Raw genomic sequence first — 26647 nt, 5'->3', positions numbered from 1 at the left:
CGGCCTCCCCCTCCCCCTCGTACGCGCTCAGACAATCGACACACGCACACATAAACACAACACACAACACACGTAGAAAAAGACGACACGCGTGCAGGTTACACACATCGGTGATAAACATCGTTTCGTCCGACACATTCGTTAGCGGGAATTCGACGCGAGGTTCGAGAAGCAAACACTGCTGGAGAGAAACGGGGGTGAAGTGCGTGGTGTCGCGGCAACAGAGATAGAGAGAGAGAGAGAGAAAAAAAGAGAGAGAGGATAAGGGAATAGTGAGGAATCGTGGCGAATGGGTAAACGGTGGTGCTGAAAGGACGATTCTGCGAAGAGGCGGCAGTTGTGTCGCAAGTGACCCGGCTAAACTCTCCCTAGTTCGAATCACGAGGATCTTCACGCAGAGGGTGTTCCTAGATCGAAACGATAAACATTTGGTGTGAATCGACGGGGTGAGAGTACTGTGTTTTTTTTTAGTTGGGAAACGAGGGAGGAAAAGATGTCGGCGAACTATTCGGCACGGTGCGAGCCTGGTCTGGTGGTGCCAGTATGGAGACCGCAGGAGAATCTCTATCTCTCGGAGGTGGTCTTCCGTGGTATCGTTTACTTCCTCTTGCTCCTCTATTTGTTCATCGGCGTGTCGATAATCAGCGATCGTTTCATGGCGGCGATCGAGGTGATCACGTCGAAAGAGAAGGAGCTGGTTGTCCGCCGAGAGGGCAAAGAGCCGCAAATCGTGATTGTGCGTGTGTGGAACGAAACGGTGGCGAACTTGACGCTGATGGCGCTGGGCAGCAGCGCGCCTGAGATCCTACTGTCGATCATCGAGATCTGGGCGAAGAACTTCCAAGCTGGAGAGTTAGGACCCGGTACCATAGTGGGCTCAGCTGCTTACAATCTATTCGTGATCATCTCGTTGTGCGTGTTCGTGATACCGAGAGGCGAGACGAGGAAGATCAAGCATCTCAGGGTATTCTTCGTCACGGCAACGTGGAGCATCTTCGCATACGTATGGCTCTACGTGATCCTCGAGGTGTCCAGTCCAGGTGTTTTAGAAGTTTGGGAGGGTATACTGACCTTCTCCTTCTTCCCAGCCACCGTGCTCACCGCTTACGTCGCCGACAGACGTTTGCTGATCTACAAGTATCTGCACAAAGGGTACAGAATGAACAAGAGAGGCGTGATCGTTCAGGCAGAGGCCGGTGACTCGGACGGCGGGGTGGAGCTTGAGATCAAGCCGCAGCAGGACAGCTTGCACAATATGATCGACGCGGACACGCCTGAAGCGAAGGAGTTCGAGCAGACTAGAAGGGATTACATCAACACGCTCAGAGAATTGAGAAAGAAGTATCCTACGTTGCCGTTGGAACAGCTCGAGGTGATGGCACACGAGGAGGTGCTTGGCAAAGGGCCGAAGAGCAGAGCTTTCTATCGTGTTCAGGCTACGAGGAAGATGGTAGGCGCGGGAAACTTGAGCAAGAAGATCAGCGAAAGGGCGCAGAGCGATTTGAGCGAGGTGAAGGCCGAACTGCAGAGACAGGAGGCCGAGAGCGTTGACATCGACAACGTGAACGCCATGAGGATCTTCTTCGAGCCTGGCCACTACACCGTTATGGAGAACGTCGGTACTTTCGAGGTGGGAGTGACCAGAGCTGGCGGTGATCTTAGTAAACCATGCTCCGTTGATTACTGCACCGAGGACGGCTCCGCCGAGGCTGGCTCCGACTACATCAGCGCGAAAGGCACGCTAACCTTCGATCCAGGGGAGACCAAGAAGACCATCAAGCTCTCGGTTATCGACGACGAGCTCTTCGAGGAGGACGAGCACTTCTACGTCAGGTGAGACGGTTCTTTCTATTTTACAATCCTCCCACGTAACTCGTCTCTTCAACATTTCGTTCGCACCTTCTCGTTCCTTCTTCCTCCCGACTTCGAGAACAAGCTCGCCCGATGTTGATTAAACAGTCGACCAGCGTTCGCTCGGGCAATAACCGTCCAGTTTTCTAAATCTGAACTTGGCGAGCGTGACTTGGCTGCGCCCGTTAACGCGGACCGATCGAAACAGTAGAAGATCTAACCTGTTCGATACGTTCTTTCGCCGATGTAATTCAGCCGGAGTAAAAAAAGGTTGGAAAATATATCGAGAAACCTGTTTCCCTATTTTCGAATTAAACGGTAGACGTCGAAGGCAGCTTCCGTACCGGAAGCGGAGAGGGGGCTGGTTGAACGAGCGGCAAAGATATTCAAGGGAAAAGATCAAGGACGCGTGGGGCTGCACGTACCCCAGGTTTATTGCCACGGTCAATAACCACGCGGAAACTTGAGCAAGTGAGCGTCCCACGGCGCACGCTAGCTGCCTATTAAGTCTAGGGACGAATGGAAATCGCGTTAAGCTTCCGGGATAATCGGAAAGATTTGTGCGCGTTGTTACAGGCGCCACGTGTCTGACCTAACAGAGCTCGTATCTAAGTATCGTATATTTGGAAATTCGAGAGTAAGAACACAGAGCTGTATTTCGGGATCGTTCGATCCTGTTAGAAATGCGAAGAGTGGAAGGGAAGCACGGAAATGGAAGATTAAAGGTGAGAAAGAACGGGGCGGTTTCGTTCGGCTCTGTGAAACACGTCAGACCTTGAAAAATCGCGTGGTAACCTGGTGCAAGAATAGAGGCAGAGAAACAGAATAGAGAAATATTAAAAAGGAAACGTTCCATTGCAACCGTGAAACATATCGGACCCTGAAAAACATTTTTCCTCTCCGTTCTGCCGGTGATGGAACTGGGTCGAGGTCGTGGAACAATATCCAACCGGAATGGAGATAAATAAAAAGAGCACGTTTGCACGTTGTTTCAACGATCATAGGGAGTAACGAGCTGAGAGATTGCGCCTAGGTACGTCCTTTTCTCGTCTCTTCGCGAGCGGAGACGAGTTCGAAACGATTCTAGACCTCGTTCGAGACACGCACAGGTATCGGAACTTCGACTAGCTCGCGTAACAATCGTTTCTCCTTCTTCTCCGCTCAAGCTGTCCGTCATTCTCCGAGTACGAAACTTGGGAGAGATGAATACGGGTTCGAATATGACACGGTTCTCGGTTGTTCTTAATTTTTGGAATATTAAACGAAATTTTGAACATTTTTAACCAGTCAGCTGTCGCACCTCTTTGGAAAGTGTGTACTTAAAATGTGTCGCCAAAAGTAAGCGAGGACGAGTGTACTCGTCAAACACAGAGTATGCCTGGCTGTTATAATATAGAATTAAGTTGTAACGAAGTGACTGTTTTATTTTTTAATTTTATTACTGACACGGCTTTTTGGTAACTGCCCTGAGGTGACGAATGTGTGAAAAACAGATTTGTTTGAAAATAAAACATAAAAATAAAAAATAAAAAAAAGGTAAAAAGCAGAGTAGCAGTAGTTGTTTAATACTCCCTCTGTCCCATAATAATAGTAGCAAGTGAATATTTAAACGAGAATTATTTGCGAATGCAGCTGTAAGTTATGTTGGAGCGCCAAATTGCGAAGCCTTCAATCAAAATCAATGTTCCATGACATCTGTCATTTGTTTTGACACATCTTTCAATTTTTAGGTTAACCTAATCATTACGAATTATAACTATTTTTCTAATTTCATCCGCTGATCGAAATGAATTGTTTTATTTCAGTTGAATTCTCAACCCATTGTAAAAGTAAGAGAGTTTTCAAGCAAAGATCGAGTTGCGATTGAGATCGATGGCTCCAATAATTTTAGGCTCACGCATATAGGGAAAGCAAAGCTTCGCAGCCAAGGGATCCTACCTACAAGTTTAAAATGCAGTAACGAAATTATTGAAAAATCCAGAAACTATCTGAACATTAAAAATAAAAATTAGTGTTTAATTTAATCTACTTTTTTGATAATAAATGTTGCGTTCTATATTTATTTTCTTTTGCTACTATGATTATGGGACGTTAATTTAATCTAGTTTTTTGATAATAAATGTTGCGTTCTATATTTATTTTCTTTTGCTACTATGATTATGGGACAAATTAAATTCATCAACTGCTACTGTTATTATGGGACAGATGGAGTATGTTTTAGTTTTCACTAAAATTGCAATTTAAACAGCAAATTGTAACTACTTTTTACGCATGACGAGTAACAGAAAATATTGCCATTTCTTCATTACGAGTATACTCGTCCAAAGCAGAAATTCGGATACGTTACATTGTTCGAGGAGCGTCAGGAAAATGAATCGAAAACATTGTTCACCGGAGAAATGAACGCAAACGAGATAGCTTGCTGCTAATTTCGAGTCGATGAAAAAGTATCGTCTTTTTGTCAATTTTTTCGTCGTTCGTTCGAAGTGACGCGAACTTCTTTCGATTAACGATTCGAGGAAAAAGCCAGCCGAACGACCCAGTTCCTCTTCGCGAAACAGGAAGCGGATTCGATTCGAGACACGCTCGAGGGCGTCTGCCGGCCGCGCTAATAAATTGATAATCGTCAGAGAGCGCATCTTTCAATTAACCGCGGGCCGGATGGCACGCGCGCGCGCAATTTCATTACAGCTTAAACTCCGCGCACAAAGGGAGTGTTCGCGGCTTCGTACTCCGTCACGCGATAATTACCCTCGAATCGACGACTAATCGACAACCTTTAACCGGTCTCTTAGAATAGACACGTGCCTGCGCCTTTTTGCCCCGAATTTTTCCACCGATCGTTTTACGTTCGTTCTTACCAACGCTGGAATCTCTGTAGAACAGAATTCGACGAAGGCTTGATGACCGACGATAAATTTTTAACCACTACCGCAAAATTTCTTATTTCGACCGGGGCGTTTTAAAATTCGGTTTGTCGAGTTAAAGTGCGTAAAGAACTCCAACGGTACAGTGTGAGCAAATTTTTGAAACGCCTGTATACATCGTTCAAAATAAGAGTAACCTCGTTTCGCGCATGGGAATAGAACGTCCAAACCCCCACTTAACCGCCTACGTTTTTCTCCGTCTTATGTCTACGCGCAGAACGGACGAGAATCGGTCCGAGAGCGAGGTTACTCTTATTTTGAACGATGTATAGTAATGGTTTTCGAACGCCTATAGGCGCCGATAGTAATGATACAGTTAACACCGTGTATTGTAAGAGGGGGTTAAATAAAGTCTAACGTGACACTACGTTGTCAGGATATTTATTTGGCTGCACGTTCTTACAGACTTCGCGATGTTTCAGTCTCAATCACTCAATGTCCAATCTCCTTTCGTGCGCTAGGTCTTTCCCTTACAAAGGGAAAGCGCGCCCCAGTCTCCTTTTGGGGAACACCTCACTGTTGCCGGTTCTGCGGGGCCTGGCGATCGTCAGGCTAGAAAGGGGGTGAGAACGGTCGGGTTTTTCCCGCTTTCGGTCCCGACCTTCGCCGAGTCATACGGGCATCAAACGTGGGGGACTTAGCCTTGGGTGACGGTGGCCCTTACACGGCTCTGGCCATCGTCACCGTACAATGACCCTGTCGCCCCATTGTCTCCCGCATGCTCTTACAGTATGTTAACCCTTTCACTGGCATTGGTGTTTTGAAAATTTGCTCGCACTGTGGAGCCTCTTGGCGCACTTCCATATTACCTCAAGCCATAATTTCACCATCTTCCACCTTAATTCAATAAAACAAATTTTAAAACGACACTGCTAAAAGGAAAGATTTCGCGAACGTTGTGGAACACTTGAATCAGCCACGCGCGTTATGTATAAAAACTACCGCAGCGAAAGGGTTAAATAAAAGTCTGGCAAATAACGCACAGCCCTTAATGCGGTTAATCGGTATTGCCGCTTAATGCTTCAATTTACGGCCTCGGTATGTATCGCTAAGCTCCAGGCCTCGGCAGTAAACTGCGGGAACACTATGTGGGTGGATCTGCAAGAACGTAACTCTGTCTCCTTCGAAATTAATCATTTTCTTCCTTGAGGAGATAAAATTCCGAAATAAGAGGTTCCAGGTTCTAGACAGAACGCACAACTTCGCTTCTTCCTCTTTTTCCGCGTCCGTCCTGCCAAACGCCTCAGACGTCCACCATTTTGGAGAATGTACCGGAGGAGAGTATCAGGGAGGGGACAGTTGGGTGGAGTTCGATAAGAAAAGCCGTTTAATTTGGAGCATCGCGGTGGTCGTAGGGAGGTCCAAGATCGTTAACGAGGCCCTCGTGTCCCTCCTTGCGAAAACTCGGGCTTATCTAACGAGGGCCGCAAGAACATGGCGACTGGAACACGGGGAACGGTGCTCCGGAGATACTCGAGACAAGTGGCAGCTACTCGGATTAAGAGCGACGAAATTGCTCCCTTCTGGACTATCTCCGTCGCGTCCCGTTTTAAGTAGAGCGGATGCATTCGCGGATCTCTTTTGATCCGTCGACCGTCCTCCTCCTTCCGAACATTCACGCGGGAAACTGTCTGCCGGAGTTCCTCGAAACGCCGAATCGAGCCTCCCTAATTTACCCGAGTGACGGGGAAAAGAAACGTCGATTGTTTCTCACCGTCGATTTTCTAACGAAGCGACTTGGTAACCGAATTATCTCCGTTCGATCGTTAGCTTCTCACGCTGTATTTCAAATTAGTTCAGCAGTGTTCCTCGAAGTTATCGCACTCTGTGTAAGCAAGCTTCGTTCAGCTCGATTGCGTTCGATTTTTCTAAGACGAAAGTTTCAAGGAATCCTCGGGTCTCTGTTTCTAACTTTACGGACAATCTCGACGGATCTTGGGACACGCGCGAGAAAAATGGCGCGAGTTTAGCTCCTTCGTGTCGCTGTCCAGCGAGATGGCCGGATTTCGATAACAGAAAAATGACGTTGCCTTCTTTTCCTTTTTTTTTTTTACGATCGCTACGACGAAGGAGAGGAGAGAGTAATTATTCTACGAAGGAACTCGTTCGCCGTAACGACACTTGCTCGTATTAATTGTTCATAATTTTGGAATGAAACGTCCTCTCCATCGTCGCTCGGGCAAAGAATTAAGTATCGGGACACCCTCGTTAAGTATTTTATAATTTAACCCGTTGTTTTGCGCAGGGTAGCTCGTAAGACAGTTTACCGTTTCATAACTGGATAATTTTTATTCCAAAATCTGAAAGAAAAACTTGAGAAACTCTAATGGGAAAGAAGTTATTCAATTTTTAAATGACGAAGCAATTTATGGATCACCCTGTAGTATCGTGTCACACTCGCGGTGTAGATTAGTAACAATAGGACAACCAGCCGAATCAAAATGACCCATTAGCGCCTTTCCAAAAGTGAATTTTTGTGTAAGTAAATCGCGATTGGAAAATTCGATTCATATCGATACAAACAGAAGCATACATTCGGAAAGTTGCAAACGATAGTACTTACCAGTATTGAACATTCACGTTTTTTTAAAAGATACTAATGGGTCATTTTGACCCGGTCGGTAGTTCTAATGTTAAATGTGATTAGCGAAGTAATAAGTGGCACTGAGAAAAACAGCCATTGAAAAATCGTAAAAATCGTAAATTACACTTTTTTATTAAATTTGATACCCGAGGAACTGTTTATTCCACGAGATTCCAATAATTTTTGGAATTTTTGGAGAGTCGAATAATTTTTCATCCGAGATTACGAAGAATTGTTTATTCGACGAGATTTTTTTTATCAAATTTCGTATCCGAGGAACTGTTTATTCCGCGAGATTCCAGGTGGAATAATTTCTCACCTAAGATCACAATAACTGTTCACATTTCGTTCACGTTCGTTAAGCGTGGTAATACTTACGAACGGGAGTGCAGGTCGAGGGGTGGGGCATCCGTTATTTCGAGTTACGCTTATCCGGCTGATTCGATCGGAAGTTTCCTCGCAGGAAGAAAAGCAATTATCTTGGCTGAGCTGGTTTGATCAGCGTAGGCGTTTCATTTTCACCGTTCAAACCACTCCTCTCACCCAACTATTTCTCCAACTTTCGTAAACAAATACGAGAATCACGCGTTCCTGTTTACTCGCGTTAGACGGGGGAGGGCGGCGAGTTCGCGTATGTTTTCCTGCTTTTTACGCAACTGTTCCGCCCCCCGAATCGGATTGTAAAGAGGGGGAGAGACAAGGAAGAAAGGAAAAAAAGAGGAATTGTTTGTTTCGCAGACTGAGCAACGCGTCGCAGCCAGCTATGCTCGTGTCACCGAGCCTAGCGACCGTGATGATCCTCGACGACGATCACAGCGGCGTGTTCGGCTTCCCTGAAAGGGACATCGAGCTTGTGGAGAGCGTAGGACAGCATCCTCTGCGTGTGGTGAGATACAGCGGCGCCAGGGGACGAGTGGTCATCCCCTATCGCACCATCGAGGGCACCGCCAAGCCTGGCAAGCAGTATCAGCACATCGAGGGCTCGCTCACCTTCGAGGACAATCAGACAGAGTGAGTACGATAGATATGGAAATACTCCAAGTACAATTCTTAACGCATTCACGTCGGGACGTTTGAAGCTGGGGTGAACATTTTTTTTTCAATCAGGATGATATGATTGTATTATATTGTGCTTTGTTATTTTCTTTTTAATTGAAAATAATGTCCAGTTGGTTATGGTGTTCGAAATTTTTACTCGACGATGCTTATTTTATTTTCATTATTGTAAACGTTTGTGGCAGTCAACGTGTTAAAGGAATTGAAACAATTGTACACATTTTACGAAAAAGTGATTTACCACTTTCCTCGAAATTTCTTTGAAAAGTATTAACACGTTCACTGTGACCGGAGATTGTTTCCTCGATGGGTGGTCGTCAGTGGCCGAAAGGCCTCAAATGTGTAGAATAATTCAAACGAAATGAATGATATCGTCGACTGAAAATTTCGAACGTCATAGCTAACTAGACATTATTTCGAATTAAAAAAAAATAATAACAATATAATACTATGCTTAGAATAATGAAAATTTTCTTTTGGCCCCTGAGCAAAACATGGAAATCTGGCGTAGCAATCAACGTAGTAATTGTCGAACCATTTTTATGAATCTATTCCGAGACACTTGTGTGAAAATCTCAACAACGTACTTCCTCGTCATCCGGACTCGAGTGAAAAATCTGAATAACGCATATGTACTTACGTCATCCGAAGTTAACGCTCTAGAGTTTCCTCTTTCTCGAAGTTGACGAACATTCGACGAGCTAACTATCAACCCTCGACGTACGAGTTGTTGAATCCGGTGACCGGGTCTTTTCTGACCCTTGCCACCAGTAGATACGCGTACAGAGCTTCCGCGAAGAACGCGGTTTCGACTGCACCCGGATACTTTCTTGAAAAATTTCGACGTTCGAGTCAATTTACACTTTTCTTTATCACGGCGAACAAGAAAGAACGAAAGTGTACAACGAACAGCGGAATTTGGTAGAAAAATGGAACGACCGGTGTGTATTCGTGTTCTCTCCTTCGCGTTTGCAGAGCGACTGTCCCATTCGAGAGCACACATGAACTCTCAGACAGTTCGGCGCTGCTCTCGGAGAGTCGCCCTCATACGCAGTGTCCGCTCGCGAGAAATACTCTCGAGAGAAACTCGCGATAGCTTCACTCTCAGCTTAATGTTTGGCTCGATGTACCTACGACTTTGACTCGCGTTTCTTATGTTTCACGAGTCTCGCACGATGTTATCCGACTCGGGCCGAGGTTTCTTCGTAGGCAAGCTGAACGTAAACAGCGAGCTGAAATCGGGCAGGACGACTCGTCCTCGGGTAGTGTTTACGAGGCTGCCGAACGAGTGCCTTGTATCGCGCGATTCTAGTCTTGTGTAAAATTCAGTGCTTCCTCGAATAACGCTAATTTCCAATCAATTTGCATACTTTCGTGCCAACTAATTCCCCGCGAATCGCCGCTAAATACGAGAAGCAGTGGCGCAGAATTCAAGTACGCAACGAACAGCCCAATTTTAGAGAAAAATCAAGCGTCCTTGCTAACTACGTAAATACGTAGCTACACTTTCATGGTATGTATATGCGTGAAAAATCTGTACGTGTGTGCGTATACGTACACAATCGAATAACTGAGTTAATCGAAAATGGAGAAAGACTACGTATTGCATTTCGTTTTACCGCATCGTGCGTTTATTTTTCTTGCAATAAGATGTGCTGTAGGTATGAAGCAACAACACTCCCTCTCTATTCCCCCTTCGAGGTTTCCTATTTGGGTGTGAGGCCCCGATACTACATATACATATAAGTTTTATAGTTACGACACGCAGCGTGTATACTTATAAATATACGCACAGGCTTAGAAAAAATATAAATGTACTTCAGTTTTTCGCGAAGGACAAGAAAGTTCGAGGGAGCACTCGGGAGCTTCAAATCTCTTTCCTTCGTTACTTTGCATTGTACATTTAAAAGTAGAACACTAGAAAATGACCCATTAGTAACTCTGGAAAAAAGTGATCGTTCGATACTGGCAGCTATCATCGTTTGCAATGTAAGACTAAGGAATTACAGGCGCTAAAAATTGCTGATTTAAAATAACGTCGGTGGCTATGTGCGATATTGTGTAGGCCGCTGCCCTTTTTCCCGTGTTTATATAGTTCTTCGGCCGTTAGGACCCTGCAGCCTGCGCTCATCCTTGTCTAGGGCCCCCCGCGGCTTGGGTCCCGCGGTCGTCGTCTAGGCGCGTCGCACAGCGCATTACAGTAACTTTTAAAATTTATTTTTCTACGTGTACGCGCCTGTTTATATCGACGTGAATCTAATTTTCCAATTTTCCACGTTTCACTTTTGGAAAGTCGCTAGTGGGTCATTTCCCAGTGTTAAGCTTCCCAAGTGTAGAATGCGAAAGTTGCAAAAAAAAAACGGAGAAAATATCCCTCCAATGCGCACTGGCGATTTAGAAAAGTTTCTTGTGCGTTGAGCGGGTCATTAACGACCCGAGCGTAGGATCTCCACGAAGTGAAACAAAGTGTCTGGAAACACGAACAGTATCGTCTCCATCTAAACTCAAGCATCGAACGTGACTGAAAGTCGAACGCAACGAAAGCGCGCGAGAGATTTACCGTTGACCTTAATTGGTTTCACAGCGAGTAACGCCGCCTCTTAAACAGCTTTAGATTAAGTATAATTCGTCGATGACCGGTTATCAGGGTGCACGTTTCTCGAGACCAGACGTCATCGTATACGCTCTTTCTCCCTCGCCCCACGACCAATCGCGACATGGGAAATTTATTCTTGACCTTAATCGGATTTTCAACGGCCGCCATTCAGGCTGACGAGTCGGCCCACGCGAGGGCAGAGGAAGGTTTTGCTCCGGTGCGTTTTCGAGTGTGGTTCTCTACTTCTCTGTAATCTGATTGCGGCCGCTACACAATTACGCGATTCGTTTATGGCTGGCCAGCGCAGAAGTTGCCGAAGGATCCAATGCCTATCGATCGTGCCGCTTATTATTACCGAGAAGGACGGAATCTCGACGATCGTATTTTGCCCGAAGAAAACTGCGTTCTCCGCTCGAAAACCGTCGTCGACGTGCACTTTCTCCTAGAAGTTCTCTGGAAATTGTAGATAGAAGCGTGGAAAGTGTAATCAGGGTTGAACGAACTCCAACTTTCGAATATTATATGTATATATTGGAGCATGAGTTAGGATTAATGGAATATAAACGGCGCGGTGGTTGCATCGAATAAATTAAACGGTTGTCGCGCGATGGGTTTAGGTAAACGCGCCGCAGCCATGCATAATTCGGCGTAGTTGGGACGGGCCATTTCGCCGCGTGTGAACCGACGATCGCTCGTTATCCTACCTCGTTCCACGATTATCAATCGTTCGACTGGTAATTGGAGCGTGGAACGAAGCTCGAGGGTGCACGAGCTCTCTCCTCCGCCCTGTCGCGAGAATGCGTGAGTCATCGCGTGAAGTGTCGTAGAAAATGTTCGATCGCTCTTCCCTTCGTTTACTTGCTCTCTCCTCCGGGATAGAACGCGAAAGCTTCCGTCTCTTTCCACCAAGCTTTTATTTATCTTCGAAATTAGGGGAGAGAGGGTGTCTTTAAACGTTACGAATTCTTTCAAGCTTCACTTGCACGCGTTAAAGAATGTCGGCATCGATCTCGCTGAAAGGGGGCCAACTTAATCGCGAGCGTTCGCTACGTGAAATTCGATCGATCGACGGCAGGTGTGAAGGCGAGTATCGTTGGTACGCGAATAAACCAAGGATGACGACCACCCTTCGTGAGAAAAGGGAAAAAAAAAACACAGTCTCGAGACAGGAGGAGAGATTAACCGTGGAATCACGCGATTGTGAAATATTTCCCGACGTAGAATTACACGTTTTACAACGACGTACGTAAGAACAAGGTGGGAAAGTGTCACGTCGCGCATTTGGTAAATTGGATCGAACACAGAGCGGCGGGGCTTTTACGTTGAACTCGTTCCGCAGGAGGCACGGTTCCACGAAAAACCCGTTTCTCGAAGAAAGCGACGATTGTGACTCGCGAGAATACAGTCTGCGGAGGAGCGAGAGGACGGTGGAAACACGTAGGCGAACGTGGGATTTAGAAAAATACCCGGGGAATTTCACGGGTCCGAATAAATTGCGAGGGACAGCGGCCGGAAGCGATGCGAGCGACGTCGGGATTCGTTTTATTTCTGTGCGTCGCGTTTTCTAAAGCTTTCCCGGCCGCTGTTTTTCGACGCCGGATGAAACACGAAACTCGTCGACGGTGCCTCCCGCGAGACACAGAATTTTCCTCCGCTGCCGTCTGTTCGAGACAAATGACTTTCGTTTCTACGGTTACAGCCCGCCGGAAGACGCGTTGAAATGTCGAGGAACGGGGGAGCCGTGCCATTCCTACTCCTTCCCCTCTCGTTCCACCGTTCCGCCGCTGTTTCCAGGGGAGAAGGGTCGAATAACGTTGACAATTGATTAGAGATCAGTCTGCCTATGGAGATGCTTCGCTTTCGAACGGATTGCTATGCCGTGTCCACACTGGTCAGAACTGTTCGCGGGCTGCGAGCAGACGTACATAGGTACAGAATTGAGCTCGCGACCAGTCCTTCTGATGTATAGTCGCTGGTCAGAACTGTTCGCGGGCTGCGAGCAGACGTACATAGGTACAGAATTGAGCTCGCGACCAGGCCTTCTGATGTATAGTCGCTGGAAGAAATATAGTCGATACGCTCGAACGTGTAACCTTTTACACCTGACCGATTTTACGACCTCGCTGTGTTTCTTCCATCGACTATACTCACGTACTAAAAGTTGTGAAGTATAGACTGCCTTTACTTCACACTGTCATTGAACGCGGTTCGCGAGCAGAAACAGCTTCGTTTCGACACAGCTCGCGAGCAGAACGCAAACAATTGCAGAGTTGAGCGCGCGAACAGGCTCTCTGAGGTATAGTCGGTGGAAGAAATATAGTCGATACGCTCGAACGTGTAAACTTTTACGCCTGATCGATTTTACGCTATGTTTCTTCCATCGACTATACCCACGCACCAAAAATTACACGAATCGTGGTACGGTTACCTTTAATTCATGCGAAATAAAGACTGCCTTAACTGCGTTCAATAACAGTGTGGAACCGGCATTATTGCTATAGCAGTAAAAACGCTCTTCGAAGTTCTTCGATATACCCAATCGACGATATACGGTCATAAAGTAGTTTCTGATCCGTCAAACTTCTTCCAGTACAATTCCACGGTAAGAATTCGAGGAATTCCAAGTTTCTACTCTCTAAACTTCTCCAATGTACAAAAATACAATTTGCTTTCGGCAACCTGTCGGGGAGAGCGTACATTTTCGACGTTGATTCCCTTGGAACACGTGTAACCGTAGAATCGATCAACAAGAAAAGAAGGAACTACATATACGTGGTAAAATTCCTCGATATTTGCGGTGCGTTTCGCTTATCGAGATCCACGCGGAAGAAGAGGGGGAAGCGTGTAACAGTGGGAATAGGGGAACGTAGCGAATGAGGGAAATATCGAGAGGCGTCGAGCGAACGAAAAAAAAAAAAAAGAAGAAAAACCTCCAGCGCGTAAATGGGCCAATAGGTGGGCGGGAAGCCCGTAGAATGCGGCATGTTACGCCCCTGCACACCCTTCGTCCCCTGGTAACCCCGTTAACTTCTCAAGTGCTAAACACTCTCGTATCTCGCGGTCTCTACCCTTTCGACTTAATAAACGCAAACGTACCTGTTTGCCCTACCTGAAAATCGCGTTCGCGAGAAACATTTGTCCCTGCGCAAGAATAAACGGAACCCGATCGAGTATCATCCGAGCAACAGTTACAGTCGATCCAACAATGGACGATTGTAAAAGCGAAAGTTGAACGTACGTAGAACGTGTCAGGTACAACGTTACGTGGACTCTTTCGAAGGTAACCTGATGGAATTTACTCGAGTGAAACATGCTAGCTGGAACTGTAACGGCAAAGGAACCTTTTAAGAGCATGTTCGTGTTCCTTTTTTCCGTTTGACCAGCAGGAGAGCCATCTTGCAACGTCGAGGTCAGCGAATGGAGATCGAATGGTTTAATTGTGCTTGAAAAAGGAATCTAGTTGTTGTAGGTTGTAAATAATTAAACTCAATATTCTACACTACTTTTATTAATACGATAAGTGCCCTGTTGGACGTCTGGCGAAGGACTACCTGTCTTTTATCTCTGCGCGTGGCGTGTGCCTACGCGTTGTCCCTGTTCGTTCGTCGTTTGTCTTTTACTTTACCCACGACGGCACAAGGAACATTTCTTTCTTTTCTTTTCCTTTTTTGATCGAAAGAGCAGCATTTTTAGATTTTTTTCAATTTCTTCGACTACTTTTGTCAAAAAACAAGGAAGGATAACTGTTTCCCTAGTTAACCCCTTAACATATGACAACGTGTCAGAGATTCTGGCAAAGACGTGAGAAGAATAGTTATATCAGTAAGAAAAATTCATTGTAATCCTAATTTTCGTTTGAATTTGTACGACTGAGCATTGCTAAATGTAATTAATCTGTGACAGATTAGCTTTTGTTACCTGATACAGTACTAAAACAGAAAATGGCCGACGCTTAGATGCGCAGTCAGAAAAGAAATCATAGTTTAAGGGGTCAACTTGAAATAGATCAACGTACGGTGGGACGATTTTATCGTTGCAAAATGCAGCGTTCGAGGGGCTACCGAATCCGAGTATGTAAATCCTTGGAAGTGCAACGTTCATCGCTGGCCATGTGCAACGAGTAGAGCTGATCGATTTGTACCAGAGAAAGAAATTCGGTGGGTTGTTCGTTCCCGTCTCAGTCAGTCTCGGCCTTTTTTTTCACGGGATTTTTCAATGGCTGCGCGCGCTCAGCTATCGCGTTACACGTGCGCCAAACTCGTTCTAAAACTTTGATCCATTTAGTCGCCATTCGATTCTCCGCACATATGTACAACCGGTGAGAGAAACACGCGCGGACAAAAACGCGGCTGATCGAACGGTCAAATATTTACAAGCGAGTTTGCGGTCGAAACGCGGGAATCCCGGGCGAAGAACCTGTCGGTGCGAAGAAAGGAGAAACATCGGAAGAAGTGTACCACATTTTTATCGATTAAAGGCTAAACTGTTTGTTCGTTTACTCGTGTCTCTATTACGAAGTATTCACCTGAGATAGAGCTAACAGAGGTGATAAAAGTGAAATGTTGTGGAAGACTAAGGTTGGCAAATACTAGGACACCTGTTATGTTCGTACAAATTATATTTCTTTCACATCGTCACCTCAATACTGCAACCAGACATTTTAATTTCGTTAGAAGAAACACCGAGTTTTACAAAAAATTGATCTGCAGCGAGCCTCCTACGCTCTGCCACCAGAGGGACGAACCAACCGCAAGTTCTCGCTAGTGCTCGTAAAGGCTCCTGTTTGTATATATACAACTTCTGACCTGAGTTCTTCCAGTCCCTCCCGCGTCTAAGGCGCGGGCCTCCTAGAAAGCCTTACTTGACGAGTCCATTAGATAGATAGAACCCTAACCTTTCCTTTTCCGCCTTATTATCTATCACTTTCCTCTACACAGTTGCAGATCTTAATTTAGTATCCATTAGAGACGCGATGATCGTCACATAAACAAAGAAATCCTTCGAAAGGATTAATCCTCCTCAACGTCTTCGATGGCCTCGACTTTCTCACTTACAGAGTTCGTAATTATTCAGGAACGTGAGCTGCATGAATGTCGCGAATGAAACGGAAGAGTGGATGAAAAAATCTCGTTTTAAATCGTTCCTCTGGAACGGTTACAAAATCATCCTCTTTCTCTCTCGACTTTGTCAAAAGAGGAGGTCCACAGGAGGAAGGTTTCTCGTTACTCGGATTCCCTTTGTCATTCGTATATTATATCGATCGAGAATTCGTTTTACTTTTCGTTCTCGGAACGAATCGCGCGTGTTTTTCGTTGTATCGAAGAAGACGAGAGAAATTGGCAAATAGACCAAACGTCTGTACGAAGACACACGTGCGAAAGTGGACAGCGTTTGAGGCGGTCTAACGACGTCGACGTTCATTAAGAGACTTTCGAATCGAGGAAGTTGGTCGAGGGTGGGAGCGAGTCGATGGCGCGGAAACTTGGCCGAATGCTCAAAGGCTTGGAAAGTTTAGGTCGCTTGGTTGAAATTTCATTCGATCGACCATGGAAGAACTTTTCTACGCCCCCGTGTCTGTCTTTTCGGGATGCTTCCAGTCCAAGTTACGACTCATTACCGCACTCGGCACCACGATAATTCGCGCAATTTACATGCGACGCGGAGAGACCCGGTTTCCCTACTAACGATTTCGTAATCGAAACGTGTTGACGTTTCCTCGGTTGCTTATTGGACAGATGTGGATATCCTCGGTTGGTTCTGTTAAAGTGACTCGTTGCACTGTTGTTCAGAAATATTTGGACACCCGTTGTGTTCGTATAGAAACTCAAGGTGCTGTCGATTTTATGGCGCTCATTTCTCTGTGAAATTTACGAGATTCCAGGCTGAATAATTTTTTAAAAATTTTAATAATTTTGTGATAATTATTGAAAAGTGTTGTAATACATATGAACGCGAGTGTAGGTACGGGGATGAATTACGAAATTGAATTACCTCTGTTTGAATTTTTTTCTTAGTATCCTTTAATAGGAAATCATTAGCAGATGGATGAGTTTTTGGAAGTTCCCTGCAGCCTCTTTTCTCTCTGTACAACCTGTCCGTTGATTTCGCCAGAGGTGTACGCTTCTAATCAAGCGAGCGACGATTTTCGTCGATTTGACGTGCGTGCTTCGGTTGCCGAACGGTCGTGAATTTCCACCCTCTAGCCGCAGTACGTACGGTATAGAGTACTCTGGGTTTCACATGGAAATTTCACCAGCCTTCCGTGTTATTCCCCTCGAAACAATTTACATCCCAGATTACGGTAATTTAAATCTCCAATTTGAAAGCGCCACGAGTTACACCGTAGAAGTGTAGACGGCGAGAGACAAAACCCAAGAGAAATCAGTAGTGCTTGATGGCAATTTTTACTTTTGTCGTGTCAACACGCGAGTCGACACTGCGTCGACAGTGTTCGTCGGTCGACCGAGTATAGTCGGTGGAAGAAAATTGGTCAGCGTCGACAGTGTACCTCGGTCGACCGAGTACAGTCGATGGAAGAAAATTGGTCAGCGTCGACACTGCGTCGACAGTGTATCTCGGTCGACCGAGTATAGTCGATGGAAGAAAATTGGTAAGGCGTTCTCCTCTCGTCGTCAGTTTCATCCCTTCAGCCTGTATGAGATCACTGTGAACACCACGAAGCGAGACATTCTTCGCGCGTTTCACGAAAGAGACCGTCACGTAGATTACGGGACTCGAACTCGACGAGGTTTAATCGAAGAGCAGAGAAGAGCGACGCGACGGGATATCCGGGGTGCATCGCGTTCCCTTCCCTTGATTGCCCGCGTGAAAATTTACGAGCGGGACTTTTGGACGGGTGATAATTTTCCACGGTTTCGAGGGAATGAATTCGAACATCCGCGGACGGGGATCTTCCGTTGTGACGCACGCCGGCCAGCGTATAAATCCTCGATCTCTGCCGGCGGTAAATCCTCGGTCGGTTGGCAGATTTCCTCGCTTTTCTCCCTCGTTCCCGCGCGGTAGGCGCGTTTTCTTCCTGATTATTCCGTGGGATCTCGAAGAGGCACCTCTTTGGTGGTGAATGGAAGACAAATGCTCCGGGTCGACCCTTTTGATTGCCTCTTATGCGCTGCTCAAGGCAGGCATGCGTAAGGAAGTCTTTGAGGAACGTGGAAGCGCTGTTTGAGGAATCGTAAGACCAGCGTTTCGCGTGAATTTTCGAGTTAACACGTACTAAGTATGTGTCGATAGTCTTCTGGCAAGTTGACTCTTTCACGTCCGCACATTTCGCTCAAAAACTCCTCGCCGCGGGGCGACTCCCGCCCAAATTGTACCACCGGTACTTTTCGCTCTCTTAGAGTGAAATTACGATACATTTTTTGAGAAAAATACACGGAATACAGATCATTTATGTTACGTTTCACAGTCAATAAAGAAAAACTGAAGTCATGTCAGCGCGTGACTTGGATCGAAAACCGAAAACCGCTAAAATCTTAAACATGAATCGTGTTAAAAATACCGAAAAGTCACGTATACGTGACAGCGGACATCAAAGTGTTAAATAATGGAAGAAAGATTCGTTCGGATGACCGATAGAGGTGTGTTGGGGAATGCAGGTGTCCAGAAGGAGGTGTTTTAGTAATAAAATTCTTAATCTTTTTCTAATCTGTGTAAGCTTCGTTCTCGGTCCACGGCCACGGGGACTACGTAGAGGGTGTGCATTGAACCACTATCCGGTTTTGCCAACGACGATAACAATTTACGTGTCGTCGGTGTTTGATTCGAAGATTATCGCTGTGCAAAGAGTGACTCGACTCCAGCGAGGCTCGCGCAATCAGACAGATAAACAGCCAAGGATCCGATCCGCTCTGTTTGCGCGGGTTCGCGTTTGCCGGGGGTTTCCTGTTAATTTCCAGGGAGAATGGGGGCGGAGAAGGGCCGGTGTTGATTACTATGCCGCGTTGAAATGAAACCGTAGACGTAAAGGGAACGCCATAAGCGTGTGGGGTGAGGGGAACGTTGTCAGGTCCTCGAGTGGATCGTTTTCAGATCGTTGCGCGACGATCAACTGGAAGTTGCGAATGTTCTTAACGTGTGACGAATGGGATTAACGAGAGAAAACGCTTCTGTGCTTCACTTTTAGTTTTCAATTGTCACGCTCAATTAATTAACTTCGAAACATTCTAATTTAAGTATTCGAATTAAACTAATTACATTCGAATATTTAAATTTAGCCGGGCAAATTTGAAATATTCAAATTTAGCCGAGCAAATTCGAAACATTCAAATTTAAATATCAATTAAATTCTAAATACTCAAATTTAAATATTTAAGTTCAGCCTCGAAATATTCAGATTTGAACTCAGCCAAAGAAATTCTAAATATTCCAAATTTAAATTGAAATAAAGAAATTGTAAAAATTCCAAGTTTAAACTCAGCCAATGAAATTCTAAGAATTCCAAATTTAAACACAGCCAATGAAATTCGAACTGTTCCAAATTTAAGTAAGCAACTAATTAAACTAAATAAAATATTCAAATCTCTATTATCCTTGCTACTATTATTTTCGTCAAAAGCGAGGAAAGCATTAGCATCTCCGATTCGAGCGATAAGATTGCCAATTGTATTTCCCGTCGAAACAACAGCGCGGAGAAACGAGCAAACGTACAAAGAATGTCAGACAGGTTTTTATTTGCAACATATTAAGCGTCCTCAGGCGGGTTTAAAAGGGACACGTTCAAAGCGGTGCTTTTCCCGTGTAAAAGAGGACGGGGACGTATGAAAGGAAACCAACCACCCACCTCCCTGCCAGGCTGCAACGTCAACGTGGATTTAAGCTGCTTGCGAGGGTGGGATGTGCCCGGGAATATGAAATAACTGCGGCTACCTCGTCGTAGTTCTGGCCTTGCCCCTAGGATCAACGTAATATTGGACTCTGATAGGATTATTATCCTTCGTTACGCTCCTCCTGTGTATTTATCGACGAAATCGATCTGTGATTAAACGAGCAAACGAGTCCAGATTTAGCGATTAGTCCACAAACATCGGTAATACCGTACCGATAGAAACTGACTCTCGAAAAATACGAAAAACCAAAGACCTTTGGCTTAGTGACTTTAACCCTTTGACAGTCTAATATTACCAATCACGGTGAAGAAAATTTCGATTTTTAATAGTTACGCAGTGTGTGATCGTTTTTAAAACACGGGACACGTAGTCCTACGTCGTAGTTATTATAATTGTGGGATTATTACGAGACAGTAACCATCTGTTTAGTACGAGTGGATGCTGATATGTTCCTTTCTTCCTTCGCGTCTTGTCTTCGCGGCGTGCCTTCCTCGCGTATAAAAATAAAGAACAGTTTACAATTGACATATCACCTTTTAATTTATTGCCTAAATCCGACAGTAATAATATCTGGCCCCTTTCTAACTTTCTTCCTAAAAATCTCTCTACTCTTCGTTCAAAATAAGAATAACCTCGTTTCGCGCATGGGACTAGAACGTCCAAACCCCCCACTTAACCGCTTACGTTTTTCTCCGTCTTACCCTCCGCCACGCTCTCTGTCTATGCGCAGAACGGACGAGAATCGGTCCGAGGGCGAGGTTATTCTTATCTTGAACGAACAGTAGAGTTAAACACTTAGAGCCCGAGTCTCTCGCGGGACAAACTGTCGAAGGGTTGATAACTGCAGCACCAGAGAGAGGCCTCGAATTGAACAGTTTTTCCATGTTTTTGACAAAAAGAAGAAAAAACCTGACAGTTGTACGTGAAAATGTTGGCGAGTCAGTGGCACGTGTGGAACTATTGCGAAATCGCGGACGGTTTAATTTTAATCGGCGACATCGCGTCGAAAAAGTGCCGATTAATATCGGCGTGTTTGCGAGGAAAATTCACAGTCGATAAACCCCAGGAAAAATTCCCGTTGAAATGGTAACGGCCGGTGGTGATAAAGGCGGGGGTGAAGAGGGGAAAGGCAGGCGTGAAACTCGTTGTTCGATCGTGAATGCGTTTCAAAATAATTGCCGCCTAATGGGGGCCTCTCGTCTTCCCCCAAGAAAGAGTGGACGCAACGGGGTGTGATTTTAGGTCCCGTCAGGGCAATTTATTCTGCTTCCTGCCAGAACCCCCCTCGTTCTCTCCCTCCCTCCCTCCCTTTTCTCGTCCCTCTTCAACGCGTACGCCCGCCCTTTTGTCAAACTTTCAAAGGAAACAGGGCACAATCGATGTTTCGCAAACGACCGTGTATATATGAATCGCGTGTTATTTACATCGGTAGGAAAGACGTGTAGCGTTAACCTCGAACACACGGCGGGCCACTTTAAAGGGACGCGCGGTGAAAAATGGGTAACGATAGACTTTTGGTGAAGATCTGATAAAAACAGTTGTATCGGTAAGAAAGTTCAGTTTAATTGTAATTTTTGATTGAATTTGTAAAACTGAAGATTGCCGAATTTCAATAGTCTATAGCACGTTAGCTCTTGCTAGTAATACAGCACTAAAACGGTATTAGTTGACGCTTAGATGCATAAAAGGGGCTAACCTTAGACTTTTGGATGAAAAAGGACCCAAGACCTTATGTGTAATAATTTTTGTTTCCAACGCGACATATGAACCTAGACAATAAACGTTTGAAATAATGTTAAGGAACGTAAACTTGATAACAGCAAAAATGACTAAAAATATAAAAAGGCGGCGGGTCAAAAAAGACCCGAAGACCGCTCTAGGGTTAACTAAGGTCGTGCCTTTATTTTGCGTTATTAAATTCTATATTCTCAATAAATATCACTTGTTACTCTTAAATAAACATTGCTTCTGTATCTTTATTACTCTTTGATGAAGTAATAGTAAAATTAAAAAATACAAACTTGTTACTCTTATCAAAGAGTAATAAAGTTATTGTTTTTTCTTCATCCAACTCTCGCTGAAAGTGTCCAACGGACATTCGATTTTCTTCGACCGAAGCTTGATCTCTACGTTGTTCCTCATTCCTGTCTTTGAGGTTCACACAAACCGCGTTTCAATTAAACGACCGGTTCGTTAAACCATTTAATTCTAAAATTGTAAAAATCGATATCAAACGATAAATGAACGTCCGAAGAAACACTATGTATATACTTAACACTCTACTGTCGAGACACCGTTTTTGGGACGTAAAGCCCGATACGGAGTCTACGAAACTCCTCAACTTCCGGTTAGTTTATACATAAATATAGAACATTACCGATTTACCTTTATCACACATTTTCCTAATGAACGTTATAGAATACTAGAGTTCTAAATAGAATGGAAGAAAAAAAAAAAGGTAGAATCAGCGGGGTCTCTCAGACTCCGCCTCGACAGTAGAGGGTTAAAGTTTGATTTGGAAAAACGACGCTAACGCAATCTCTTCCGCGTTTCGCCGGTGTACTCGAACTTGTCTCCCTTCGCAGTTACCGCACGCTAGGTTGTACATTAACGAAGCACTTTCGTAAACGTATCCGATTGCACGTGGAATTAGTCTCTTTGGGTAGATATCACTGTCAGCCACGGTGGACAGCGCGTTGTTCATGTTCAGCGATCTAATTTTCCCGGGAAAATCGATAGGGTGGTTGTTGTCGCGCGACTCCACGCCAAACATCTACGATCGTCGCGAATTCTGCTGAATTTAATCGGCAAATTCTACCATTAGAAATCGCGGTTGATCGCTGGTATTTCCCTTTATAACACGCCGTTTGCGTAATCGAGGGGAGGGTGGATTTCTTTTTTTTTTAATACACCCTGTAGGAATGTTCGATCGGAGACAGGTTTTCGATAAAATTGACGACAATAACGAGTATATTTCAGGCTCGACAACAAGTGAAATATCTCTATTTAGATCTCTGTTGCTCTAACACTTTAACTCTCAACTCTCGATGCTCTTTCTATGGCTCTTCATTCTGAATATCTGAGCACGTCTCATTCATCCTGTTGTATTCTTTCACCCGCTCGTTCTCTATTTTTCTAGTTTTTCCTCTCCACGCGGATATTCTGAAAACGCACTTAAATGTTTGGACGATCGTGCACTCTTCGTTTATCATGTCGAACTCTGACCCCTTTTTGCCCTTAACCCTTTCGTTACTTTGAAAATTTACTCACACTGTACAGTTCGCGACTTTTGGCACACTTCTAGTTTCATTTGATCCTTAATTTTACGTTTTAAGTATTTCCAGTTTAATTTAACGAAAGAAATTTTGAAACGATAAGGTCAAACTAAGAAATTTTGCAGTTGTGATTAAAAATTTACCGCCAGTCACTCACGTTACGCATTAAAATCTGTCGTAGCGAAAGGGTTAATTCCCAAGTGTACAGATTCATCCCTTACTGATGCAGTATCGGGGCCTCCATGCCCAAATAGGAAACCTCGAAGGGAGAATAGAGAGGGAGTGGGTGGCATAGCGCTCAAAGCCGAAGGTCCCGGGTTCGATTCCCGTTGGGTCCCTCGATATTCTTCCCTAGGTTCCTACAAATGGGTGCTCAGCCGGGATGGAGGCATCTACGGCTGCACGAAGCCAGGCGCTGTGAGATGAAAACATGCTAGAGAGGGAGTGGTTGGCGTAGCGCGCAAAGCCTCGGCTTGCTAAGCCGGAGGTCCCGGGTTCGATTCCCGTTGGGTCCCTCGATATTCTTCCCTAGGTTCCTACAAATGGGTGCTCAGCCGGGATGGAGGCATCTACGGCTGCACGAAGCCAGGCACTGTGAGATGAAAACATGTGACGAGAGGGTTTGCACGTCTCCCAAAAAGAGTTGAGAAACGGAGTTTCGGCTGAGAGTGCCACTGTGTGGGGGAGTGTACCCGAAAGTGTCGAGTTGTGTTGCACTGAGGACATTCGAGGGCGAATGTCAGTTCAGGATGGCCGAGTGTAGTATCGGGGCCTCCATGCCCAAATAGGAAACCTCGAAGGGACAATAGAGAGGGAGTGGTTGGCGTAGCGCGCAAAGCCTCGGCTTGCTAAGCCGAAGGTCCCGGGTTCGATTCCCGTTGGGTCCCTCAATATTTTTCCGTCGTCGGTTTCTACACTGATTCTACACTTTTCCGACCTAATTCTTGACCTATCACAAGAAGATCCTCATCCTAATGTGCACTCTAACCATTTTTCCACAGAATTCCTAGCTTTGTCTCCTCCAAACCCTCTCGTTATCCCCGCATTCTTCGTTTATCACCACCGATCCTTCGATTTCAACGAGTCCTGCCCCAATGTTGCCCTGATTTCTCCCGAAAACTCCTATAAATGAAGCACGAGATTATCGCTATGAAAACAAACTATCGCTGTAATTGTGATTCGTTGTAAATACAAAAAAGTTCATTCTCTAAACCAGACCGTCTCGAGTGATTCGACGACGACTCGATACTCTCAGGCTCTCGTTCCAAACACTTCTCTTTCACACTTCTATCGCTCCAGTTCAAGTATTCTCCTTTCACGTAGCTGTCGCTGTAAGCTAAACATTTACACAAACCTTTCGTTCTAAACACTCGTTTAAATATTTGTAATCTATCCTCGCCACACCTCGAATTCAACCTTACACGAGTGTTTACCAAACGAAGTGTCTCTGAAAAAAAAAAGAAAAAAAATGAGAAGAACGAAGAGGAGAGAAGATAGTTGAATTTGTTGGAAGTTTATTTAACCGAGTAAGGAGGAACGGGATGGAAGTTTCGCGAACAAAACGAAGACGCGGCCGTCACATGGCGTTTCTACATAGGTGGCTATCGCTTGTATGGATTGATAAATCCATACTGTGAAAGAGAGCGTCTCTTCGACAACCGGACAGACTTTTGCGCTTCGATGACAGCTCTCGATATTCAACGTCGCCCACTTTTTTTTACCCCTCGAACGTTGTATTATATTATCGGCTCTCGAAAAATATCCAATTTATAACCATTCGCTATTCCTTTTCCCTCCTCTCGACATTTTTTTACCTTCCTTTCTATTTTTCGTTCTGTGCTGGCGAAGCATGTGACACCGGGGTGGCTCGATGGAATTTCCAGCGTGTCGCGAGCGTTTTTATTCTCCATCGACGCTTCGTTCGCGTTCCCTATTTAGCATACTGCTCGTTACTCCGTCTATAAACTCGTCAAAGCTCGCCCCGTAAGCTTCTTCAAAACAAATCGATCGAGAGCCTCGACTCTTAAGCGTATCGCGTCCAGTTCACAGAAAACGAGAGAGAGAGAGATTTGGCCGTGATAAATGGCGTAAGAGTTGCGCAAAGATGGCGGACGAGACGAAAGTTTTGATCGCGAGGAGAAGAAACGAAAAGGGAGTCTCACGGTTGAAGTGAAAAGTTGCTTTTCCCATTCGTCGAGGCACTCGATAGAAGGTAGAGAAATGTGTGTGCGCGTGTATGTATATACGGTTGGGAGAAAAAAGTAAGTCTGTGGATATACAAAGGTAGGGAACTAATGCGGTTGTTTATGGAACGGAAGTTGGCAATTGGAAACTGGGGAGGTTTGAAGTTGGAAAAGTTGGCGTGGAGAGGAGACGATAAAAAGGAGAGTCGAATGCGAGAAGAAACGTGATATTTACATCTGTTGTGTCTCCGTAGGGGAAAGTGCTTTTATAAATGTCCCGTGACAACCCCTCGGTAGCTCTTACTCTGCCTCCAGGCTCGCTTCGTACACTTTAAAGGGCGTGGTGTCGTGATCGTTTATCCCTGCCTCGGTTATGAATATAAAGGCTCGTTAATTCGATTACACTCGTTTAATCGTTTCACCAACTTAACTCGTTCCGGTGGGTCATCGATACTTTTGTTTGCTGACGTGACCCACCGATGGGACGTTCCAAATGACGGTAGAAAAGAAATTGAGTAAACAGTGTGACCCACCGGTGGGTCATCGATGCTCTTGTTTGCTGACGTGACCCACCGATGGGACATTCAAAATGACGGTAGAAAAGAAATTGAGTAAACAGTGTGACCCACCGGTGGGTTATCGATGCCCACCGGTGGGTCATCGATGCTCTTGTTTGCTGACGTGACCCATCGATGGGTCGTTCAAAATGACGACAAAAAATATTGTGCAGACGGTGTGACCCACCGGTGGGTCATCGATGTTCTTGTTTGCTGACGTGACCCACCGATGGGACATTCAAAATGACGGTAGAAAAGAAATTGAGTAAACAGTGTGACCCACCGGTGGGTCATCGATACTTTTATTTGCTGACGTGACCCACCGATGGGACATTCAAAATGACGGTAGAAAAGAAATTGAGTAAACAGTGTGACCCACCGGTGGGTCATCGATGCTCTTGGTTGCTGACGTGACCCACCGATGGGACATTCAAAATGACGGTAGAAAAGAAATTGAGTAAACAGTGTGACCCACCGGTGGGTCATCAATGCTCTTGTTTGCTGATGTGACCCATCGGTGGGTCGTTTAAAATGTCGACAAAAAATATTGTGCAGACGGTGTGGCCCACCGGTGGGTCATCGATGTTCTAGTTTGCTGACGTGACCCATCGATGGGACGTTCAAAATAACGGTAAAAAGGATTGTATAGAAATTAGAAATGAAAAATGGAGATGGGATGGTGGATTGGATGTTGGAGAAATTTATGTATTGGAAAAATATTTGGACCGCTATGATTTTGATTATTCTTAGTATGTTCTTTTAGTCTTAACCC

General features: G+C 45.2%; 1 protein-coding gene across 4 annotated transcripts in view; it reads left to right on the top strand.

The window, feature by feature from the left end:
• Positions 1 to 493: 493 nt before the first annotated feature.
• Positions 494 to 26647, top strand: part of LOC108575426 (sodium/calcium exchanger 3) — a 163040-nt gene continuing 136886 nt past the window's right edge. For all 4 annotated transcript variants that reach the window (XM_017938214.1, XM_017938212.1, XM_017938211.1 and 1 more), the window contains exons 1-2: positions 494 to 1833; positions 8101 to 8373. In XM_017938214.1, the coding sequence (XP_017793703.1) occupies positions 494 to 1833; positions 8101 to 8373 (1613 nt within the window). The remainder of the gene's footprint in view (positions 1834 to 8100; positions 8374 to 26647) is intronic.

Source organism: Habropoda laboriosa, unplaced genomic scaffold (genome assembly GCF_001263275.1).
Source record: "Habropoda laboriosa isolate 0110345459 unplaced genomic scaffold, ASM126327v1 scaffold297, whole genome shotgun sequence".
In the NCBI taxonomy this organism is placed as follows: Eukaryota; Metazoa; Arthropoda; class Insecta; order Hymenoptera; family Apidae; genus Habropoda; species Habropoda laboriosa.
The sequence above is the reverse complement of the archived record's forward strand: the minus strand, read 5'-3'. Positions and strand labels throughout refer to the sequence as shown.